This window comes from Hippichthys cyanospilos, chromosome 1, assembly GCF_059441005.1.
Source record: "Hippichthys cyanospilos isolate Australia breed blue-spotted pipefish chromosome 1, RoL_Hcya_1.0, whole genome shotgun sequence".
Taxonomy (NCBI): Eukaryota; Metazoa; Chordata; class Actinopteri; order Syngnathiformes; family Syngnathidae; genus Hippichthys; species Hippichthys cyanospilos.
The window spans coordinates 13,697,583-13,723,674 of record NC_142369.1 but is presented as its reverse complement, the minus strand read 5'-3'; the positions used below and the strand labels follow the sequence as shown (position 1 = coordinate 13,723,674).

General features: G+C 38.1%; 1 protein-coding gene across 2 annotated transcripts in view; it reads left to right on the top strand.

The window, feature by feature from the left end:
- The window catches only part of LOC148429333 (membrane-associated phosphatidylinositol transfer protein 2-like), a 51,400-nt gene that overhangs the window by 1,122 nt on the left and 24,186 nt on the right, over positions 1-26,092 (top strand). Inside the window, exons 2-4 of one of the 2 annotated variants that reach the window (XM_088412009.1) lie at positions 3,333-3,438; positions 18,827-19,051; positions 24,778-24,992. In XM_088412009.1, the coding sequence (XP_088268135.1) occupies positions 18,974-19,051; positions 24,778-24,992 (293 nt within the window). In that variant the 5' untranslated portion in view covers positions 3,333-3,438; positions 18,827-18,973. Of the gene's footprint in view, positions 1-3,332; positions 3,439-18,616; positions 18,739-18,826; positions 19,052-24,777; positions 24,993-26,092 lie in introns of those variants that run through there. The other variant, XM_088412018.1, reaches the window with a different exon arrangement.

Here is a 26,092-nt window from a genome sequence, read left to right as displayed (position 1 = left end):
TTTTTTTAAACATATTTTATCCATGCATAAGTTCAGACCTTCAAATGTTGAGATGGCGAACTTAGCTGGAGTTGTTTATACATTTTTGCAAATGAGATGAGCAATGGTCCAAGTCTGGTAAAAGTAATACAAATAAGTCATTCTACAATGTTGAATTGAGACTGAAGAATGACTTGCCAGTATTTGATAGATTTGTTTTCCTTCGACCTGTGAGCAAAATTTGAAATACAAACATCATTTGGCGGTAATGAACTTAACCCACTTTACTAGAAACAATATTTTGTCTGGTTGTGGACAACTCTTGAAAGAAAGAAGCCTAGATCTGTTTATTGCTACCCCCAGTTAAGACTTGCTGTCAAACTGAACATAAAACAAAGAGGAAGAAATAAAGTTTTGTTTAACGTTAACAAATAATGTAAAATGTATTAGTTGTGCAAACAAATCATATCAGTGCCATGGTGTAATTCCTCTTTAAACAACGAATAATTGAACACCAATGAGGGCGGGGGTCATGCAGACTGATTGATAATATGCACAGAGGTTATTATCTCCAAAAAATGTATCACCATTTAAAGGTATGCATTATACAACCAATAACCGGTGTGTGTGTGTGTTTGTGTGTTTTTGCTTGATGCTAAACTCATTATTGTAGCTGGTACTGTGACATCGAATAATTAAATAATACCGTGCGTGGGAAATAGATTGTCTCAATTTTTAAGGCTCCCTGTTCCATGTTTCTCCATGTCTGTGCTATAGTTCTATTTTTGCTTTAAAAGTGAAAAAAAAGTTATAGGAGAGAGAAATATAGTGATACTTCTAATTATGATGTTTTTTTTTTTAGTCATGAGTCATCACATGGTTGATTATTTGCATTGTGTTGTGAGCCAAAATTCTAGATGTGACCGAGCTTCAGCTGCACAGGTGCTTGAGTGAAATTATGCACTTTCAGCTGTTTGTTTAATGGCTCAAGCAAATTACAAAATATTAAGGCATAAGGAACTGCATGGCCAGATGCTCACACACAGACTAACCAACTGGACTCGATGTCACACACAAATATGCAATGTAATTTCTTTCTGTTGTAAGGTTAAAACAAATGGTATTGTAAAAGAGTTCATTGTTTGACCTGTTGTTGTCTTTATTGGTATAATTGGTAAGTCAGCAATACACATACAAATCTGTTTTGTCTACGGCACTGTCACCATGTGCCAGCACGTGTGGCAAAGTGCTATCTCTGTGTTCGTGTCACATCGGTGCCATCTGAAAGAGTATTCTCAACTGCTGGGGACATATTAACACAGTCAAGAGCATGCTTGAAAGAAAAATGTGGACATGCTGCTTTTTTTTTTTTTTTTAAAGAATGTTTAATGTGTGCTCATAGAAGTCAATGGCGTGTGGCTTCTGTTTTTTTCAGTCATTGTTCATATATATGCTATAGAATTATACATATATATATATGTATATATATATATATATATATATATATATATATATATATATATATATATATATATATATGTATATATGTGTGTGTGTGTGTGTGTGTGTGTGTGTGTGTGTGTGTGTGTGCATGTATATGTATATGTATATGTACATACACACACACTGTATATTACTTAGCCAAGTAATCAGTTGTTTCATTTGCCAAATATTAATAAGGCAAGGGCCTAATCAATTTTAACGTGTATTTAAAAAGAAAACACGGGTTAGGGTTAGGGTTTAATGTTTAAGTTTCACGTTTCCCAACTAAATGACCGAAAATGCATTTACATTTTGGCGGCTCTTATGTAAATTATATACTTTTTTTTATATTGTGCAAAATAGAAAGGGGTGAAAACACAATCTATGATGATGGAATAAAAGTGTGTTATCTAGCATATCATTGTGCAGTGTCTCTTCACACCTTCCACAATTCAGTGCAGTGTTTGCATTGTATTGTGGGATGTGGTGGCCACTTCAGGCAAAAAAAAAAAAAAAAAAAAAGGAGAGGGAACCATGTATCAACTGACATGCCCCCCCCCCCCAAAAAAAAAAAAAAAAGTCTGAGCCATTCGTGGCCATGCTAAGACTGAGATCACCGATAAATGTACTCAAGGAGAGTACCAAAATATTCTGACTTTTTTTTCCCTTTATTTCCCGCCACAGCCTATACCCTCGTAAAGTATACTTGTACACCTTGCTCGTCAGTAGTGTCCATGATGTGTCATGTGACTGCTGTTTTGTCAACACAAAGGCTGATCCCAAGTCAGTTACTTACAGTTACATAAGGACATGATGTGACTCGCACTTCCACAAATCAAGAATTGTGGCACGCTGGGAACATCACGTTATCTGCGCATATCTCGTCATAACTTGTTGAGGCCCGCGTGACCTGTCGGGCAGGCATGTTGCATAAAATCAAATGATGCGGGCACGGGGATGTGATATCATGTGGCCATTACACTGACTTTCTATTTTATGGTTTCTGATGACCACTCTGAGCGTTGAATGTGACATCATCACAAACCTTTCAAATCTCGTTATTGTTTTAAATTTGTGTTTGTGTGAATTTTTTTTTTTTTTTTTTTGCCTAACCAGTTTTTAGAGTGGGTGTGACACTTTCGCCCGAGGAACTGCTCACAGACACATGCACACACACACAGGGCGTTGCCCACCACAATGAAAACGAAAAAATCTTTTAATTAAGTCAGTGCCAGAGTAGATTTAATGTAGTTTAATCCTTGGAGGTCAATTGAGGTTTAGTTGATAACTTTTTGCATCAGGGCTCCCCCTACAGTTTATCATTTAAATTAACTTTCAAGCCTGGCATTTGAGGGGAAAAGTTACAATTGTCAAACCTCAAAGAAGAAAGTTTATATTTATAGTAAGTATTATTGTAGCTTTTTGAACAAAAACATGTATTCAATGAAAATAAGTACCAGACCTGAAAGAAAAAAAAATGCAATATTATAAGAATATTTGCCGTTTTAACCCCAACATTGTTTTAATGCGATGAAAATAGTTACCATGCTCCAAAGACGAAAGTTTCCATCTTGTCAAAATATTTGTGTATTTTCACGAGGGAAGAAGTAGTAATAATAATTAGTTTGGAGTTTCACCACAGCAAACCCGTGCTATTATGTCCCGATCAAAAACAGGGAATGACCTCAGGGGTGCTTTCCGTCATTTTAAATGGGGACCAATATTTATTTATTTATTTTAAACACCAATTGAGAAGCATTTTATTCGCAAGGATATGAAGTTGCATATGGCAACGTTGCTTTTTTTTTTTTCCTTAGCCTTGTCTTGGCTCCTGGATAGGAACAGATTGCCTATTTCTATTTTTTTCGAAGGCTCTCCTGCATTTCCTTCCATTCCACCCACTAAACCTAAGTGCATACCTCGATGAAGAAAGTAACAGAAGAAGAAGTCCAACGAACCCCAGTTTACTGTGGTGGGGTAAGTTTCAGACTCACCCACAATAGGTGAAAAGCCGTGTTATAGAAAGACCACACAACGTTTTTTTGAGAAATAGTTTTAATTTACGTTTTGAATACGTTTACATTTTTGTCATAATTCAAGTCATAATTTCCCTCTCTTTGGGAGTTGGGTCAAAATCATATAGCTGGCCTTCCCGTGGATCATTTACTGTAACATGTAGTGTTAGCGGATGCAAGTACAGGTTATTATGGGAGCTACTTAAAATATATCCACACTTTCCAATCCCCAGTTTAGAGTTTTGAATAATGTGAATTAAAACAATGCTCAATGAAATTCCTAATTATATGTGTGTATATGTGTGTGCATATATATATATATATATATATATATATATATATATATATATATATATATATATATATATATATATATATATATATATATATATATATATAACTTATTGTCTGAATGATGAATAATGGACTCAAAAACAATTCACTTGTGATTGGTCTTAATAGTGCAACTTGTTCAGTGGGTTCCAACTGCTTAAAATGTGGCAAGATGCCTTCATGTTATCTTGGGCTGCGTAGTGTAATATGTATATATGATTTCATCCCCCTCCGTCGCTAAAATCCCCGCAGGCAGAGACTCACGCCTTCTTTGCGTCACTTGTTTGACAGTCAATAGATTTTTATTGGCGCTGGCAGCACAGCGGGGCTCTCTAACAAGTTTTATCCTCAAATAGAGCCCACCTGCTCACAAGACAGCAGATCCATGCAAGCACTATTTCGGTCACCTTTTTGCAGAGTGTTGTGCTTGCAGCGCTGCAAAAAGTGGCATCTGTTAAAAGTTCAAGGTTGCTACCTGTGCGAGATACAATATTCAGCACTAATGAAGGGAAGGGGGATTTTTTGAATTTTTGGCTAATTTTTGGGACTGTACAAAATACAGAAAAATCAAAGCGCTGAAAATACTTTCCGGAGTGGGAATACCATACTACACGGGCTGAAACGATTATTTGAAAAATTAGATGAGGAAAAGAGTCAATGAAAATCTCTGCCTTGAAGGTTTTGTAGGGATCATTTTTCCCCACAGACCCACATTTCTGTAAATATTCACAATGTCAAAGTTTTAAGATTTAGACCGTTTTTCATTAAAAATGAATAAATGATTATAAATTTCAAAAGCTTGCAAAAATAGGCGTTCCTAATAGTATGTTTTAAGTGCAATTGTAGGTCTAGTTATCATGAAATGATATTATTACATAAGGGGTGGCACTCCTTTGGAGGCTACCATGTTTGTTATAGCTACAGTAAATGCAGCACTTCCCGCTGTCCGTCATGAAAAACGATCTAAATCTTACGCATTGTCTCTTTAAGGCCATTTCACAAGTAAAAAAGCACAAATTGTCTCTCCTGCAAAGCAGATCTCAATTAGCACAACAACACGGCTATGTTTGCAACGCAAAGTATCAATGTTAGCTAGTTAGCTGAATTAATGTACTGTATCATCTAGCGATAGTTAAAACAATGTAAAGCACCAACAAGTGATCAAATATTGACTCGCTCATTTCAATTGCTCAAACAAAGAATAACAAAATAAACACATAGAGTGAATGATCACTTTCATACAAACACTGCTATGGCTACAAGCGCTACCCATTTTCTCAACATAGCATGCTGAATTTTTCCAGCCGCCAACAGCAAAACCGTTACGCTATCATTCGCCGATTCCCACATCGCTCAAAACGCAAGGCCCTGCTTTTTGAAGCGGCATATATCTTGTTATTATTTAACGCAAAATCCATGTTTATTTGATTGACAAATGGGCTCATTGGAATAATTGAGTCAAATGATGATTGATATCCGCAAGTTGTCTTAACTTTCATGATAGGGTTTTATGTGTATAATGATTATGAAAAAAAAAAATTGGTGTATTTTGGAGGGACACTTGAAACATCATCTCTGGAAAAACGTTGCGGCATTTTAGAAGCTGGCGGATTAACTATTTTGATGGAGTCGCTGCTCATCTTGATGTTTTTTCATATATTGTGGGAAGTGGAACCTGCGTCATGTCTCCTGCATTTTCTTTTATAGAATCCCCACCCCTTTCCTGTGTCCTCTTGTACTGTAGGCGACTTGTCAATGGGAGGGACTACAGTTTCCTCCTCATTCATTTGCCTTTTTTTTTTTTTTTGCACGTGACCGAGAGTTCAAAGGGCGTCAACAGACTACTGTACTTGTTTCCGTGAGTCAAAGTCCCACATCCTGTTAGATAATGGATTGGCTCATTTTATTCGCAAAGGGTGCTGTTTACTTTTGTGATTACATAGACATACTCTTCTTTTGTACCTCATCAAGGAGAAATTAGCCTGTGAAATCGCTTCAGTGTTTTTTATGGGCCCAACCAGTATGTTTTTTTTGTTTTGTTTTGTTTTTTTTGAGTCCTGTGCCAATTCTGAAAATTGGCGGGGTGAAATTCTGATAACACTTACAATAATATTTACCAATTAATAACAACGTAATCAAATAAGGACATGTGTAAACACCTGGTTCTACTTTGGATCTCATTTTTGAGATCTACGAGTACTGAATGGATCTTTTTTTTTTTTTTTTACATTAGTTAATAATAGTTATAAGATATGTATGATATAGTAACAATAATAATCTACAGTATATTCTTTTTATATTTGTGAAGATTACATTTATTTGTTGCATTTAGTTTATTATATAGACTAAAAATCAGACCTAAATTAAAAATGCTGAGTTTTGTTGAAAAGTAGCAAGAGATTAGAATAAATATTTTCCACAGGAAAAAAAACTTCACATTAAATGCTGTAATTTGATACTTCCATTCTAACCTTTTACACTTTAGTTAATATCATGATGTCTACCAGTATTTTAAAGATAGTATGATTGAATTTTGGGCTATATTGCACAGCTCTCAGTCTCCTATTTGAAGCGAGTTGGGCTATGCCAAAATTGTGTAAAACAATTACTGTGCAATCTTACTTTTATTGAGAATGAACACAAATTATCGTACACTATTATGCAGTATTTATGGCACATTATTTCCATATGGTGAGTAGTTCTTGCCTTATTGTCCTAGTTTGATAAACTGAAACAAGCACAGTTTTCTTCACTCATCCTCTTTGGTGTCCTTACATTGAGTAATAGCTCTTAATTTTTGCTGCTGTGATGTACATCGTGAATTTTTTTTTCTTGAAATCAATCATGAATTGTGTCAAGTATAATATCTGAAGAAAAAAACTGCAATTCAAACCTTTTATGAAGTCGTTCAGCACTATTTCATGTTTCATCTTTTTTTTTCTTTCCACTGGACACCTGACTTTGACATTGGCTAAAAATAAGACACCCCCCCCCCCCACACACACACACACACTAATACTACACGCTTGTATTGAAAGTTACCATTTGTGAAAGGTGATTCCTCAAAACTGTTCAAAGTGTTACATGTATGTGCGTGTCAGAGCGATAGCTGGTTTTATAGACTTTGTCCTTTGATAAGAAAGGGTAATTAAAAATCTTGTTTTTTTTCACAGAGAAGCAGAACATGACCTCAACAAAAGAAAAGGACAAATGGCCTTTTATGGTCAACAAGAGAGAGAGAGAGAGAGAGAGAGAGAGAGAGAGAGAGAGAGAGAGACTGTGATTGGAATCAGTCACTTTCAGCCCTTCTCCCTTTATGCGTTAGGGGTTTTTCCTTTACTGTAGCTACATAGGTTACGAAGGAAAGGGATGTGTGTGTACTCTGAATCAATTACTCATTTCTAAGTTGAAATCAGGATGAATAAGAATAATAAATAATTGTGACAGTGACCCCCGCCCAAAAAAAAATAAAAATAAAAATATATATATATATATATATATATATATATATATATATATATATATATATATATATATATATATATATATAGTGTGTGTGCATATATTATATGCATATATGTATATATGCACACACATCATTTTTATTAGGAAGAGCTCTTGAGGTGTGCATAGTTGTCGGTGGGATTTGACGAGAAAGCAGCCAAGCGGCCCGAGTTTATTTGTTTGGACGGCGACCCCCGGTGATGAATGACTCATTCATTGATATCTCTCCATCACAAGCTTCACATGGTACAAGGCCCTTTGTGAGATGGCCATAAATTATCTGTTGATTAACACGTTTTAGTCTTTATGGCCTTTGCTGGGCGGGTAGGCACGGTGCATTTACAACACCCAAAAAGAAAAACATGAGTGTCAAAGCAGGAAGCAACCAAAATTAGTGTAATAAAAAAAAAGTACTTTTTCAAATGGAACTGCACAACAACTAAACAGTAAGTGAAACTTTATTTTCATATTGACTGTTCTAAAACAAGCAAAAATATTTTCTTGTAATTTTCGGACTTTTCACAAAAGAAAATACCAATCTAATAAGAGTTTATTGAAACTCAGAAATGCATTGAGAAATGCATTGAGCCTCCTTTAACCACAAAATGACTGTTTACTGTCATATTTAGACTCATTTAAAAAGAAATTATAAAAAAACAAAAATGTGCATTCCAACACTATGTTCTATGCACCCCTGCAGATTCATATTCAGATTAATATTACCTTAGTGATTTATGAATCACAACAAAATCCACCCGTTTTATCCTTCTCGGAGTAGGATTTTTGCCACTTGCTGGCAGTTGAAATGACATCATCGCTCAGCTTGTGAATGTTAAATGAGCAAACTCAAAAATCAGGTGTCATCTGAGCAACTGTGATACCATTTTCAGCCGACACTGAGTGGCATAATGGCGCCGTCTGAGATGGTTAAAAACTGGTGGATTTTGCGGATCATTCTTGTTCTTCTCTAGTTTTCCCCACAAAACAAACTGATGTAATTGTTTTGCCAGAAGGATTTTTTTTCAAGGAAAATCAAATCATATCAAAATTTCAGGTTGTTCTAAAAATTTTAATTGTAAAAAAATACATTTGTAACTGAAATGCAGAGGTAAAAATTGAAACATTTACATGGCGATTAAGTTATTTTATTTTTTCATCCACCAAAAAGGAAAATTTGCAGTTCATGCTCTGTACAAGGCGTACTGTCAGCTTCTGAGAAAATTGAAGGCTTTTAGATTTGTCTTATAGTGCGGAAAAATCGGTAATGTTCAGACCTTGTACTAAGAGAAACAATTTACAATTGTGGAAGATTCCACCTAAAAAGAATACGTTAAAAAATTGGGCCATGTCTATATTCTGGTAGAATTGACTTTTATTTTTAGAATTTTGTTCCCTTACGGTACCCGAGCAGCATTTTTAGGCATTGCGTTTCCGCGCTACAGCAGCCAGCAGCAGCGAGAATCAGAATCCGGCCCCCGTATGTGCCAGTGGGCTCCGCTCCCCTCGTCACTCTCGACTCCCATCTCGCCCGCCAATGAGCGGCCGGCGAGCCCCCTCGCTGTCTCCATGGCAACCTCGTCCGCCCTCCCCTCCAAGCAATGATGGAGCGGATACAGGGGCAGGGAAGGAGAATGTGTTTTGGCCTCGGGCGCTAACATTTCGCCTCATAACGTTGGCGGATTGCGCTCGATGTTTAGACGTTATTCCAATAAGCTCAGTAAACAAACACATACTGGAGCTACGCTGTTACCTTATGAGTTGAATTCATTCCACGAGCGCTATTGTTATATACTGTTATTTTTTTATTTGTATATTCTTATATCAAAGCAAATTTCACTGTTGAAAATGATCAAAAATGCCTTTAATCCGTTTTGGCCCATTGTCACCATTTTTTGTTGGCTGACAACTTTGCAACAAACAAGCAATGAATTGTTTTTTTTTGTTACTTAGGAAAAGCTTTATTCATGCAACCCATTTTCACAGAGTGGGGAGAATAAGAAGAATAAGCTGCTTTCCCACTTAGACTGAGTCTGGGTATTGTTGTGTTACTGTATCTACAGTATTTTTAGAGCAACTGCATGTGAATGTTTGTTAATTGAAAGAATATCAATCCAGAAATCAATGCCAATTTCCCTTTGGCAAGTCAATGAGATTTTACAGTGACTTCAGTGTTAGCACTAGTGATGTGTTAATAATGAAGCAGTGTTTTGTATTCATGTGTTCTATGCGTGTCATTTTTTATGTCGCGTGTTTAGTTTTACAGTAAACTTCAACTGCGGTGTCATTAAACATCTTAAGCATACTCAAGGGAGGACAGCATCGCACGTCAAATGTTTGCTGCGCAATTAAGTAACATGGTGCATTCAGGGTATGTTCTCAACCTCAGGAACTTGTACGCACACTGCCCCCACCCCGTTATAATGGCTTTCAGATCGAGAAAAGCCAAAATTAAAATCATGTATACGTTTTGATGAATTGCCTAGTCATTGAGGGCCGGTATCCTGCATGTTTTCCAGTTTTCTCTCTCTAACACACCTGATTCAAATGATAATCTTATTAGCGAGCTCTGGAGGAGCTTGAAAATGATCCTGATCATTTGAATCAGGTGTGTTTGGGAGAGAAGGTTTGAAAATATGCAGGATAGCGGCCCTCGAGGACTGGAGTTCCACACCTGTGGCCCAGCCGAATCGCGGCCCGGCCGGTGCCAACGTGGCGGCCATGTTGTCAAAGGGAATACATGGACCTTAAAAAGAAATCATAATATTTGCACTCAGCATCCAATGTGGTCTGGACAAAGTTTGATGATCATTTTCAGGATTTTTGAAAAGGAAAGAAGGAAATGACGCCGGGCTGACCAATGTACGTGGAAGTCGGTGCACGTTTTCGACATAAGAGCCCATATCGGCAGAATCTTTCGGCTTTATCACCGACGCGGTTTAATGTGAAGGCATTGCTATCACATGTCACTCACGCAAGGTTTGATTGCGAGGTTGGAGGGAAAGTGAAGAGCAACAAAAAGCGTTTCCTGTGGGCTGAATGAATGAACTAATGGTCTGTTCTAAATGACAGCATAGCTGCGCTTTTCTTTTATCGGACCCCCTGGCCCCACAGCGTGTTATGTAAGGACTGTGCAGCGTCAGAGATCCTTGTTTAACCCTGTCGCGTAACTGATTAATCCTAGAGTCATTTGCATATAAGGTCATCTAATTTTGAACATGGGGTGAAAGCATGATAGGCCCCTTTACAGCAAGGTCGATGAACGTCAGCCAGGTGGAAGAAGAAAGCAATGGCTCCCTTTTTAAGCGCTGGTCCATTTTTAATTAAATTCTACGTCAATCCAGCGGGAGGTGTCCTTGCACACTTTTGCGTGGTTAGTTTGTCAAATAGTCATTGCTGTTCGGACCGTATTATGCATCTCTTGCGAGCAAAAGTTGTCCAAATTTCAGCCGCCCGCAAACCCGAGCTGTTTATAAGTCTTACAGTAGGAGGAAGATGAGGAGGAAGAAGATGATGATGAGGCGGAGGAACACAATGGAGAAGATGCTCAGAGGGTGTGGGGTATTTTTAGCTCATCCCCTTCGTACTGCAACGATGACTAAAGAACAAGGGCAAGTTGCACATCCCACAAGCTTCTTTTTCTACTTCCTCCTGTTCGTATTCTTCTTTCCCTTTCCCCACCTGTCCTGTCCGCTATAGTGCAGCTGATTTGAATCGAGCGTTTGCAGGCACAGTCGTCGCTTCATTGATATCGAACCAGCGTCTTTGTTGCAAACGCCCCAACGCGTTACAATGTACAAAAATCCCTTAACTAAACTGATTTGCTGGCTGTCGACAGAAATATACAGGCACACCTCAGACCATTTCCTTGGATGTGTCAACAAACTTATCGTTCCTTCTTTTACAATAAGTGTCATAAAAAAGCCAAGAACAGCAAAAGGTTTATGACACAGCATGGATATTTAAGAGATCTTTTGAGGATCCTTTTTTATGGAAAAAGTGTTGCATGAAATGTAAAGAAAAGACCAATCCCATTGGCAAAACAAGCTGATGTAATTTGAACCTCGCTAAACTGAAGTTTTGAAAGGTAACCGTCATTCCAGATAAATACGCCCCCTAAAAAGTCTTTTTTTTTCTGCAAAGAATAAATGGTCAAAAGTTACGATTTCTGAGTGAAAAAAGGCTAACTTTTACTTTAATTCAAGTGAAGTGCAAGTTTACATGGAAAATGTTTTATTTCACCTATAAGCTGATTTATAATTTTCCAAGTCTTAATTTTGCTTATTTGAAAGTTAAAAAATATTAATTGAAAAAAAAGTAGTAGTTTTGCAATTAAATATTGTGATGGGGTTGTAAAAAGTCACAGTTTAAGAAGAGGGGATGAAAAAACTCAGTATTCCAGGTCGCACCATGAAAATAACGTAAATCAGGGACGTTGTAACACGGGGGTCCACTGTATAATCGTAGGTCTAGTAAAACATGTTTAGCTACAGACAGCGAAGGAGGAAAACCTTCATCAAGGTTATTCAAATCACGTTTTGGTCGTCAGTTTGTGTTTTGTCAGTGGCCAAGCGAGTTTATGGTTTGTATGCCAATCACAGATAAAAACAGGAAAAAAAAAAGGAATGCCAGTTGTAAATAAAAGAAGAAGTACAAGTCCTCCACGTAGTACAAGTTTTACGACAGTGCACAACGATCGGTTTGCGAGTTAGGATGACTAGTTATTCTACGCGTTTGAGTGCAAACACTAAAGAAAACGCCAGCAAAGACATCGCGGTACAACTAAAATTTACCTTTTGAAATTACAGCCAAAAAGAGCAGCTGTGGTTTTCTCATATCACAAACGCCCGCTGCGTGCGCTGTGTTGTTGCTTGTTATTAATCCTCGTGTGCCTGGATCGCTGTCCTGCCTTCTACTTGACTGGTAAGAGTTGTGTTTTCATTTCTTTATGTCCGCGAAAGCCTGGGGTAACTAACCAGTGTTGACATATTTGTACATTATTGTGCGCTGAGAGCAACGGCGAATTGTATTTGTATTCACTCGCTCGGCATTTGCTTCCAAAGTATGGTCTCTCTGAGACACCTTAGTGCGTGTGCTGAATTCAAGTAACACCAGTAAACAGCAATTCCTAATTCTACACAATGTAGCTTTAAGGAAAAAAAACATTTGATACTGCATGTAAAAATGTTCTGTGACAAGTCTTAATTTTCCTGGCAACCTAGTCAGGAGAAGCGGCGATCGAAAATGGATGGATGAATGGATATTTTAAAGAATTTCTGATGGGGGCAGGGGAGAGCTGGAAAAAAGTTTTTGATGGCTCACTGAAGTGACAAGAAGGCTGCTGGTGTTTGTTTCTGTCCAATTACCAGGTAGTCTATATGTGTCTGATCATATCCCTGCTTAGTTGCAACAATTGTGTAAATGTATACATACGCTCACACACAGAGTATTATTGTAAGCCCTTTGACATTTTAAGCGGAGGGCTGGATAAGCGCATCAACCCGATGGGCAGTTGTTGTGTCGGCTTGCGACGGCTGTTGTCTCGTCTCGTCTTGGCAGCGGTCGCCACGGTCCGAGTTTTCCCCGCGTGTCGTGCAGAGGGAACACCGCGTGAAAGTGATCCAGCGTATTTTAGGCACGCCAACTTTTTTCCGCTGCCTGTCTAAGCAGGGATGTCAGATGGGCAGAGGGAGCGCTTGAAAGTCAAGGCCTTTGGTGGCGTGGGGGGGGATTGGTCACGTTAGGAGTTTTTTAATGGCACATTTCATACCTCATTAAGTTATTATAAAAGTAATTTTACATTATAATTAACAAATTCATTTTCTTACTATTGTGGCATAAATACATTATGATATATCTCATCAGCCACATACAAAAAAGTCCTTAAAAAACATCTTTTAGAGCACACATTGTCCACTGTCGATGTGTATTGAATGTTTCTTTTTTTTTTTTTTTAATGGGCCTGTATATGATTGGCTACTTGCAGAGTTAACTCAACATGCTGCCTCCTTGAAGATAATGAGATGGCAATCTCTGTTCTTTTCTTATTTTTTTTACCTTCTTGGCATGCAAAGAGGATAAGGAGGTCTTTTAACCCCTTCCCACCTACTTAAGCATCATGCTGGAGAACATCACACAATTGTATGTCTTCGCCAATAAAAATGCCAAATTTTGACACATAGCGCGCCCTCCGTACCTTTTTTGGATCTTACAAAATGACTCAAAATGCTCATTCTAGTCAAACAAACTTGCTTTCTACATACATCTAAGTGATAACATTCAATGTTATTTTGAAAACATGTCATTATTTTTATATTTATAACAAAAACAACAAAAGAATTGAATTAAACGGAAAAATCAATATACCAGGCCCGGCTCCCAGCCTTTTCAATGTTTTTATGTCGCTCTTACCTGTGGTTCAACGCTTTGATGCTGTTGTTCGCCATATTTTCACAACACTTCCCCTGCCAAGCGCGTCTGATTTTTCTTCCGGGGAGGGTTCAATTTAATAAAGTAATGAGGCAAGAGAGAGAAAACACTTCCCCTGTAACACTTCCTGCGGAACTTGGCGATGTAAGAAAAGGCGCTGGGACTGAAATGACCAAATGATGCGTAAAATAAATAGAAATAAAGTGACTAGTTGACCATGGGCAAATAATGTCAATGACTTTATCTACAGTGACTTGCAAAGAACAATTCAGCAAGTACACAGTTAATGTAATGATTTATTTATCAGTCATTTGGGGTCATTTGTACATATTTGTTAATGTACCAAATATTCAATATTTTGTTTAAAACACGCACCACAGCGCCAGAATCTAATATTGGCCCAGACCTAGTTAAAATATAAAAAGAGATGGCAGTGTGTGTTCTAAAAATATTATTTCTTATTTTCCAAAAATATTGGAAATATACTATGTGGCCAAGGAGATTTATATAGTTAGTTACGTAGCCACAGGTGAGCACCTGCACCGATGACCTAGGACTGACCGGCAGCATTTCCAAGAAGAATGCCCCAGATGAAGCACGCAGTCGCAGCATTCTGCTCGAGGCCATCCACGATCTAGTGCCAACGGGATCCTCGCCTCCTGCTTTTTTTTTTTTTCGCGCTGCTCTTGCGTCACTGCCCCCGGGGGGGCTATTTTTAGAAATAGACCAGCATATTCTCCGAGCAAATAACGTCAGGCGCTCTGCTTGCGTATGGCTGTATTATTGTGACGGAGCTATTTTTACCCTCCTTGTGTTGTGTGTGTGTGAGTGTTTTTTTTTTTTTTTTTCTGGGTCAAGCACGGCGCTCGCACACTGGAGCGTTACAGGTCTCGCATCTGTGTGGGGCTCCTAGGGAAAGTAGGAGAAACGGATTTACAAATAGTCTTTTGTGGTTGTTGTGGTGCTGGAAAAAGAGATTAGATGTGTATAATAGGCAGTGGTTGTCAAACCGTGGATGTGAGCTGTCCATAAAGGGTCCACAAAATAATTTACAGTGAATTACGTTCTGTCTCCTTTAGATTTGGTCTGATTGACTCATTCAGGTTGTACATGACAACGGTCACAGTTTCTACGACAAAGTAATTAAGTGGTCCTTGCAGACGATAAAGAATATATGCCAAAGAGTATTTTTACATTGTTCATTTCCAGGTGTTGATGTAATACTGGTGTATATTTGTGCTGTTGGTTTTTATGGAGCGCATTGATTTGAGTTCACTGCCACTGCACATGCTTTAATCCAGAGGTGGCTTTTTCATTTGAGCTCCGCATAGGGGGAAAAAAAAAGGAGGGCTTGGGGCCGCTTTAAGCTTGGCCTTTATCACACGTGCTAAAATCAAGCAATAAAAACACATGATTTTCTAGTTAACTTGCTAAACTGCTACATAATATTTTGTTGAAGTTATATGGTGAATATTTAAGACTATGTCAAGAATTTGTGGTGGCCAACAGCCCAGTATCCCACTAGATGAGAGTCACACCTGTATTAAACAGAAGCCCAAACCCATCACACATTCAGAACCAAAACAAGAGCATAAAGATTTCAAATCATCAAAAATGGGAGATGTTCTTAAAAACGTGGATGAAACAAATTGAATGATCTTTTTTCATCTGTTTTTGGAAGAGAAATTGTGACTATTACGTTTTGTATTTTATTTCATTTATATTTTTATGCATCTTTACTTAATATTTACAGTAGATGAACTAGTTTATTATTACAATTTTTACATATATAATTATTCTATGATTAACTAGCCTTGCAGGACCTGCCAAATGTCAATTTTTGTTTACGCCACGTGACACTGAAAAATGAATGGGGGGCCGCAAATGGCCCCTGCGCCACAGTTTGGACACCTCTGATCTAGCGTATGCATTGTCACTAATCTAAACACAGTAGTCTGATCAATACTGGAATAAAGCAGAAAATCCACCCAATTGTATTTATTTTAGCGGCGGCCATTTGCTGTTGGCCGAAAACGACATCATGGCTTACTTTATGAATGTCACATGACCAAACTGACAAAAGCTCACGTGCCTGCCATATGAAGGATTGAGTATTTTTGTTTCATGATGATCTTGGGAACAAGTTGCATTTAAGAAAGAATGATCTTTAGGCTCCCAAACCCTATGACCTTCCGAGCTAAATTCAGGCTCCTCCATCCTGAGACCTCTTGTGGTTTTGGTGCCGCGGGCTTTCCTTTCGGCCCCTTCCGCTCGCCTACTTTTATCCCAACTTCTCCCGAGTGGATGGATATTTTCAGAAAAACATGGTGTTCTGCTCTGATTTTCTGTGTGTGTGTGTGTGTGTGGGGGGGGGGGGGGGGGGGGGGGGGGGTTCTCCTACAAAGCGTTGATGACGTGCTTCCATAAAAAGGAAGGTGGAGTACAGTACTTAGTTAGATGAGCGCTCACTTACAGTATTTGTATCTGTGTGTGAAAAATGTGACTTTATTGTCATCCATCCATCCATTTTCTAGAGCCGCTTATCCTCACAAGAGTCACAGGCTTGCTGGTGCCAATCCCAGCTGGCTTCGGGCAGTAGACCCTGCCAGCCAATTGCAGAGCACATAGAGACCAACGGCCATTCATGCACACATTGTCACAATATTTTATGACAGTTGTTAAAAAATTTTTAACAACTGTCTTCAAGAACATAAACAAAAGGCATATTTTTTTCAGAAAAGCCATCCACTTTTTTTAAGGTTTCTTTTTCAGAATAAAAAATGTTGCCTTTGCTGAAGTTTAAATTTCTCATCTTAAAATTCTCATCAACTCATTCTCATGAGTTTCTTATGGAATATTACAATTTATCTTGGAATATTTTGACATTGTTCTCATGAGGTTACATATTCTTATCCCAACAAATAGCCTTTGTTGTGTCATCTTAGATTTTTTAATCTTACTGGAAAAAATAAAGCTTTAGTTTTGTGATGTGACTATTTTTTTTTCAAAAAAAGATTGAAAATTGGTTTATCTTTCTCATTGTAAATTTATAAGTGTGATTGCCCTGAAAAATATATTGACATGAATATTTTTTCAAACCAAATTAGTGCTCATTTTTAGACCTTAAAGTTTGTAATATCACAAGCTATGTATTTTTTTATTTACTTGTTAAAATAGCACTTTTGTCCCTTAATAAACTTTAACGCTGTATGATATCATATCCTAATATTTTTTATATATATATATATATATATATATATATATATATATATAAGTATATAAATGTTGGAATAAAATGGCATGTTTGTTCCCACTCCCAGTTGGAATTAATGTCCAACTAAAAATAAAAAGTACACATTGTATCTTCAACTAACTGTGTACCATTTATTTATTTTTTTATAGTCTAATTGAGCATTTGGGGAAAAATGATTTGTTTTCTTGGTTGCTAGTGTGGTCACAAACCACATTTCACTAATATGTCAAGGCAGATAGAACGAACAGCCCCACGTGCAACTCCAGGTGCCGCCAGCAAAGGTGGCCTTTGTTTCCCGGATAAATAACACGCTAGGACTATTAGCGCAGTGATTATGGGTTAGCCGCCAGAGAAACATGTTCAGGAATGAGTGCATGTTAAGCTTATGCAACTTTTTTTTTTTTTTTTTAAACCTCATCTGGGCTTAACCACACAAATTCAGACCTTGGTAAACATGCAAAAGTACACATACATGTCAACTTTACTCTCAAGTATCTTCCGCTATATTTTATTATTTCTATTTTCCTGATGACTTGAATTTTATTCTCTACATTTGGAAACATAGTATCGTAAATAGTGTATCATAGTTGCAACAGTATGTCAAATAGGCTTGTTATGCTATGACAAAGTCAGAATGACTACGAAAAGCTTTTGTATATCATTAAACTGTGATCATTTTTAATGTAATAGTGAGTTTACTTACGTTTAACTGATTAAAAACATGAAGTCATGCAGTTGCAATGAGATTAAAAACATGTTGAAGTATCTATTTTTAGTCATCCTTGCAGTATTTTAATTTTTAATCAGTCATTGATTTTTTTGTAAGACTGTCTACTAATGTGTTTAATTTTTAATCAGTCATTGATTTTTTTAAGACAAACTACTGATGTGGAACTTTTTGTAAAAAGAAAGTATTTATTTGATAGTCTTTCAAGTTTAGTCTTACTTGCAGTGTTGTTGTTGATTTTGGACTGGATTATGAACATTTCATTATTTTGGATTGGATTATGGACGCTTCAAAGTGACAGTCGGTGTTAGTGCAAAACCTTCTGGCTTCTACCAGAAAGCAGAAAATATGAACTGTGAATTTTATTTGGGGGTTAACGAGAGGTTGCAGTCAGTCAAGCGGAGCGCTCATCGATGTCACTCAGCAACATTTTCAGATCTTGGAACTCGGTGCACACAATACGACACTATACATGTGACAATAATTCTCTACAATCTACACTGCATCATAAAATGCCTCGTCAATTTTGACGATAATTTGAGTCATGCGCCATATAAATACGGTACTTTACATGTCAGATGTGCACTGGTTTTATATCACAGCAACCTGACATTTAAAGCGGCGTGTGTAAACTTTTCATATCCACTGTACATCCAGCCTAACTCACGCCACCCACACGTTGCGTATGCACAACCACCGCCCTCGCCTTGTGCCCAGCGCGTGCTTGTTTCAAGGCGGCTATTTGTGCGATTGTTGAAGTGTGGAAGGAGAGGGGGGCTGTTAGAACATTACGCAATGCCCCCCACTAAAACTCTAATCCCTCTTATTGCTGAGTGAGCCCCCCCATGTGACAAAGCCCAAGGTCCAGGGACTCTTGTCAGGTTCACGCAGGCACATACACAAGCACGCACACACTAAGCATTCACCGTGTGTATAAGTAGAGAAGTTTGTCAAGGGAAGTGCTTACTCGATCGGGAGATGCTGGATGGAGAGGGAGCGCGTACGAAGCACGGCTCGCTGTGAGCTGTGCTCTATTTTTTTTTCAGCGCTGTTTTAGTATTTGAAAACTTTTTCTGATGGGATCTAAATCTCTTCCCCCTTCTACAGGAGCCATCCATGAGGACGTCGGAGTGGCTGATTTGACGCGTCGCTCATAGGAAGCCAGACTTTCTCCTTCCCTTCCTATCCCTTCCCTTTCCCCTTTCCACCCTCCCCTCCCCCTTTCCCTATTAGTCCTCTCCTCAACCCTCCACCATGCTGATCAAGGAGTACCGCATCCCCATGCCCATGAGTGTGGAGGAGTACCGCATCGCCCAGCTCTACATGATCCAGGTGAGGTGCCCTGAGCAAGGCCTCCACACTCTCAAGTCCTTACCTACAAGTGCATGGTGGGTAATATAATCCAGACCATGAAAAATTCCTGTTCATTCCATTAATGCAGTAATCGATTTGTTTGTCTGTGTTGCTCCATCCGGTATGTTAAACAAAATGTTGCTTGAAATGGTACAAGTTGGTCTATATTAGCTTTTAAAATTGACAAACATTTATAGAGAAGATTTTTACACATTTGATGTTACAGAATAACACAACTATATTGATACCCCTGCCCACCAAAACAAAACCCCAGCAATTTGCCATTTTTTGTTGATTTCAACAGTCTTTATTATTCTTTATTGTTCAATCCTCTTTACATTTAGCCCAAACTGCTAAAATTACAATTTCACATATCCCGCAATGTTATCTCCAAAAAAATCGTGAAAAGGTTTGATGCTAGACAGCGTTAAAAGTGTGGAAAATAAATAAATAAATACAAATTTTCCTCATCACCTTAAACAGAAACCCTGGACTTAGCATTTTTTTTAAATAACTACATTATATAGACAATTGATTGATTTGATTTCTATGGCCTTTAATTCGTTAAACTAAAACAAAAAATAATAACGTGGTCCCCACACTTTTCTATGGTTCTGTATGCTTCCCTCATGAAAAAGTTTACACACCCCTCCTGGAAGCATTAAGGAACCAAAAACAAAGTTATTTAACTGCTTATCCATAGGAGAATCACGAGCGTGCTGGAGCCTATCCCAGCTGTCTTCCTGAGCTCCCAGCTGTCTCCCTGAACTGGTTGCCAGTCGATCGCAGGGCACACGAAGACAAACAAACAATCATACTCCCAAATACAACTCAGGACAATTTAGAGCATTTAATAATATACTCACCATGCATGTTTTCGGAACGTGGGAGGAAAAAGGATTACCCAAGTAGACACAGGATGAACATGCAAACTCCACACTGGAAGGCCCAAGCTGAAAGCGAACCTACAACCTTGGGACAGAGAAGCAGGCATGCTAACCAGTCTGCCACTTTGTCCCCCTGTCAAAAAAATTGTCTCCCAAATCTCAGAATTGGCCTAAAATATTCAGTCTGTTGGGCCTTAGTTATAAAGCTGTAACACAATGATGTACTTAGCATAGTGACTCGTTTTTACATTGGGTTTGTGGCTTATAGTGGTGGTGTGAAGAGGCGGTTTAGGTCTGGAAAGTCCTCACTTAAGGCTTGGAAACCAAATTCATGGCCCTCCATTGGTTTACACACATCAGAGCTCAGTTTGAACGTACGCTAATAGAAAAATTGCACTGTTGCAGTTTTCATCATGTTTAAGGTTTTTGAATCGGATGAAGCCCGATCTCAGGCGCGGGTGGCCACTTCCATTTTTTCTATGCAGCAAAAACGCTGCATTTTTTTTCTCCCCATTTGGTGCGCGCACATGCCGGAGGATTTATTTTAATCCATCGGTGTTGCCACCTGATCCGCTGCGCACACGGGAGAAAGGCCGACTCGTCATAACGTTTTACATTATTTAACGGCGGATGTACTTTACTGTGTCCCTTTCTGACCTCTTGGGCATTTTTATTTAGATCTGCTGTGTACAGTAAATCCTTGTTAGTTGTGGCTATTTATGATTGGGGACCCCCCTTGTTTACAGTGGCGATTTAATGAGATGCATTTTTTAATAAACACAAGCGATGATCTGTCGTCCAATAAACAATATTATATTCATTATACATGAATGTTTTGCTTTTAGAGGTGAGGCTCATGCTAAAACAAATCCAACTGAACCATTCATTAATATGAAAGAGAGTTTGTTATCTGCTTCCATTAAAGTTGTTCGTTTGCTGAACACCTTGACTCGCCGTCCTTTTAGCGTTCGCGACTTTTATGAAATGCAGCTGGTCGGGAACATGAGTCAGCAGCCCCAAAAGCAGTCATCCCAAACTCACGTCACGTATGCACAAGCGTTTACAGGATTTCTATATTTCGGGCTCCCCTCCCACCCTCTCGCTTTTGCATGCCAGCGCGCCGAGCATGCAAAGGAGGGGAGCCGTTAACGCCAGTGGCCCGTAGTTACCTTTCCCCCTGACCCGCACCGCCTCGTTGATGGGAGGCTGCCGTCTCCGTGGCAACCGTGACATCAGCAGCAGCAGCTTGCCAGCGGTCAGAAGGGGTTGACGGCAAAAAGTGTGAGAGAGAGAGAGAGAGAGGAGAGGAGAGGTGGGAAGAAAAAGTCGGGGTTTGGCCGCGGCCGAGTAGTTGCCGCGTGAAGTTTGCCCTCTTACATGTTGATCCAAATGTATCTACATTTTTCATTTAATTTCTTTTTAGCTAAATAGACAAAGAAAATCAGTCTACGAAATACAATTCTTTATTTAATTAAAATAAACAATTACTTTCTTGAACTTTTTATTATCAAGAGTCCGGTAATGCTAGAGGCGGCTTTGTTGTATGTTTTTTCTTTCTTGTTTTTTTTTTTTTTAATATATGTATATTGATTTTGGGACTTTGTAAATGTATTCTAAATCATAGTAAAGTAGAATCCTGAGACATCCCGCAAGACAAGGTGTCAGATGAATGACCAACTTTTATAATGATTGATAATCAGCATTTTTTTTAAACTAAACTTTTTTAAACTTAAGCGTAAACTTTAGCAGCACACTGCTTTCTTCTGTAGAAACATTTGTGAGATTATAGACACATTTCTCCCTATAAATTTTGGTCTATGGGATGAAGTCACATTAGAACCACATGAGCAAGGTTGCCGGTATTTTGCAATTGTTGTTCCCCAATATAGTTTTTAACCCCTGCAACTTGAGTTGACATGCGACTATATGTGGCTACATATTTCATGCATTCATTACCTGTAGTCCTACTTGGCCATAGAGCACCAAAGTTTGCCCACTTCTGATGTAGATATGCTGTTGCTGCCCGGGTACTATGGCAACAGCAGCAAATGTAGGCCTCCCTGCTTTGTTAGTGTGTGTTGGTCCCCAGTTGCTTTTTAGCGCGTCGTGTATTCAGTGGCGGTTCATTTTGAATTCATGCTCACCGCTGTTGGGTTCGGCTAAGAAATGAAATATGGCTCCCGCCGCACCGCTGCATCTCAATCAGGAAACTCCATGAACTGACTTGTACACGAAAAAAAAAAATCAGGATGTGACTCCATGACAAGTACAGCAGAATCCTTTCGCGTCCACACTGTTTTTGTTAGTGATGACTTGACAGCCAAAACGTGACACAGGCTTTATTATGAAAGCGCGAGGGTACAGCATATATACATATATATTTATACGTTGTACATATTTTTTAATTTTTCATCCAGTTAATCGGTTACCACAGTTTAATTCTGCCAAATATCAGAAAAAAAAAACAAACAACTAAGATCAGGAAAAAATCGATGACACCTCGACACTGATCCATCTGAAGCGTTTCTTTTATGGCCTATCTAAAGCAAAGCTACAATGTTGTCTCAAATACACCTACAATTGTTTTTTTGTTTAGTTTGACAGCTATCAGCTAGTAGTGGCTTTTTCTCAAATTGCTGCTTGTTCTGACATGAGTTGAGTTCACTGCCACCGTGTTAAGAAGAAATTCTAACGTTGTGCTGCATTTATAGGAGCAGCAAGTAGGGAGTTAATTGCCAGACTTGATTCCTGCAGTCAATTTAGGGTGGGGAAAGGAGAGGAGAGATGAATCAGCCTAGTCTGCAGGAGGAGGAGAACACTGAGCGTCCGGCGTAGCAGACCTCGTTACCGATGACAGGTCATTCATTAGCCGCAGGCGCCGCTCTCTACAGCAACGCAGATGCAGCGCAGCTCGCACCACCCAGACGCAAAATGTACAGTGGTCCGCTCACAGCTAATATACTAGGCAATTTTATGGTCAACGAATCCGTATTTGGGGACAGAACTGGGAAGCTCAAAATGCACTCGGTGTTCTCAGAATTCCCTGTGCAGTATTACAAATGAGCCAAGAATGTTTGGAGATGACATCTTCAATATTTGAAACCTTTTTGGGGCTTGGAACTCTATCTGGACTTGGACATTTTTCCAAAATTGTCATTTTTAGTATTTTTCAACTGTACTTAAACTCAACATCATTTTACCAGAACTATTGCAAAAATGTGCGCAGTTAATAATGATGTGTGGCTTGAAACCTTATTTTGTCACAGAAACGGGAGCTAAGAATATTTGGAGACAGAAGGTAAAAATCTAGAGCATGTTGCAAAGCGTTAAAGATCAAATTGCATTATGTAGTTAGATTTTTAACAACCTTAATGGGGCTTTGAATCACACTTGGTGACTGAATTAGGAGCTAAAAAAAAGAACCAACCAGAAAACAGTACATCTCCAAATTACAGTAGCCCTTTTTATTTCACATGGTGGGAACAGTTCCCTGCACTTTATTAAAAAGGACTTGACATTATGTGGAGAAATTTTCTTTGTCATCGAGGCTTTTATGGGACTTGGAAGCATATTTTAATGACACAGAATCTCCAAATGTACCAAAAGTAAACAAGTTTCATGCGCTGTATTAAAGGTGACCTCATGTTATGTGGGGATTACAAGCCCCTTTTTAGATTATTGGCACCATATTTGGTGACACAACTCGCAAAATGCGCATTTTATATATAACACGGGCAAAACGCCCGTTATGTGTGCCTACAAGCTGTGCAAGGTGGAATTCTGCTGCTCCTGAGACATGCGATCCAAGATTGAGACATTTATACACAATGTTGCTTTGTATTTTTGAAAGTCATCATTATTCCCCTGATTTTTTTTATTTATTTATTTATTTTTTGGGGGGGGGGGTTACTGTTCTTCCCATTCTGTACGTCTTTTGCACTATTTACCATGATCCTTAAATTTTCAGGTTCACATAAAAATGTGATAGATTTATATTCGATGGGGCTTTGACATAGGAGCAAGCCGTTTTGAGGTTTTTCAAGCTACAAATTATTGTTCTCCTAAATTTTCGCTTTTACTTGGGCTAAAAATGTAGCTACAAGTGCTGTATTGTGGCAAATAACTCAAAATAATTCTCTTCTCAACAAGCAGCAATTAGGCAATTTTTCTACAAAGGGCCCAACACACACACACACGCACACATGCGCACACACTCAACGCGCTGACTATAAATAAGATTATGAGCTATAAAAATTGTATAGGTATGCCTAAACCTGTATCTTTTTTAACATCACCAAAAGAAAAAAGCAATATAAATCCACTTACAACAACTGTTAATTATTTTTTTACAGCGGGTTACGGGTTACACCTTAGTCTAAAACAGAAAAAAAAATAACCAAGTGTATCAAAGTGCCTGGGAAAAAAAATATGAAGATTCTTATTTTATTGCAATTACACTTCACATGACAAAAACAAAACCTTTCCCCTGGGGTCATCATCATCAGCATGTTTTTTTTGTTTTTTTACCTGCTCCTTACACCGGAGAAGGTGAAAATGTACCACATGTAAACAAGTTCTGTGCGCTGTATTAAAGGTGACCTCATGTTAGGTGGCGACTTCAAGCTCTTTTCTGATTATTGCCTCCATATTTGGTGGTAGACGTGTGAGCAAGCAGTGCACATTTCTCGTAAAAAGTACTTTGGCTTCATTTCAAACTCCACTTTTCACTTGACATGAATATAAATGACTGGAAATCTCTTGGAAGGTTTAATGACCTCCAAGTTTCCACGTTCCTCATGGTTTGTCTTCTCGTGGCAGAAAAAGAGCCGCGAAGAGAGCTGCGGCGAGGGCAGCGGTGTGGAGATCCTAAAAAACAAGCCATACACTGACGGACCAGGCGGGACGGGCCAATACACCCACAAGGTTTACCACATCGGCATGCATATTCCCAGCTGGTTCCGTTCCATTTTGCCCAAAGCGGCACTGAGGGTGGAAGAGGAGTCCTGGAACGCCTACCCATACACACGCACACGGTGAGATCTTGTGCAGTCACAAAATGTGGAGTTTCACAACATGGTCTGAAGTCAAAAATATCCATTTTTAATATTAACTGTACTGGTTTAAAAAAAAACAAAGAGACTACTAACAAGGGCAACACTGAAAGAGTAGAAATTTTTACACAGCAATAAAAAGTCATACAGTTTCGCCAGTAAAGTTGTGCATTGCAGAAAGAAAGGTAATATTTCTCAGAAAAAAAGTCGGAATCACTCTAGAAAAGAGTGACATGTTTGATCTCTTACAAGACTGCTTGTATATTTTTAACAAGACGATTGCAACCTGATAAGACTTATTTAAAAAAATATTAAAACAAAAAGTCTTTTTCAAGATAAAGCAATTGTACTTTTCGATATAAAGTCATCATATGTGATGCTAAGATGATTTTCACAAAACCAGGGAAAATAAAAATTGAGATATTAATATATTCCAGTTCTAAGCAAGATTTGTTTAAAATTGTATATAATACATGGTGGTAACTTAAAAATGGATGACGTTACAGCACTTTGAATGTTGCCAAGTTGAAATCCTTAGTTCTAAAATTGGTGGAATCAAAATATATTATTGCCATACACTTCAATTACAATTTGAATTTTTTGGATGCTCTGAAATGAAAGTCGAAACCATAAGTGTTTTGTTTTTTTGTATGAATCCAAAAATATCCCTGACATATGCCTGGTTTTGTCAAAAAAACACAAACATTTACTAACTTAAAGTTGTTATATATTTTTAGGAAATAGTAAAACGTTTTTTGAGGAAAAAAATAATTTTACTGAGAAGAAAGATATTTTCAACAAAAAAGTCATAAACCTACTCGAGAAAAAAGTTTTGTATTTTCGCAATAAAAAGCTGCCTATTTTTACAATTAAATAAAAAAAAAGATTTTGTTTTTGATTTGAGAAAGAGAAGTAATCTTACAATAATCAAATTTATATTTATATTTTGAAAAGTAAACCGTAACCTTACCCGAATAAAAGATGTATTTTTCAAAGAAAAAAAAATGTAATCATACAAAAATTATGTTTAAAAAAAATGCAAATAAGACTTTAAACATTTTTTTTATTGTAATATATTATTC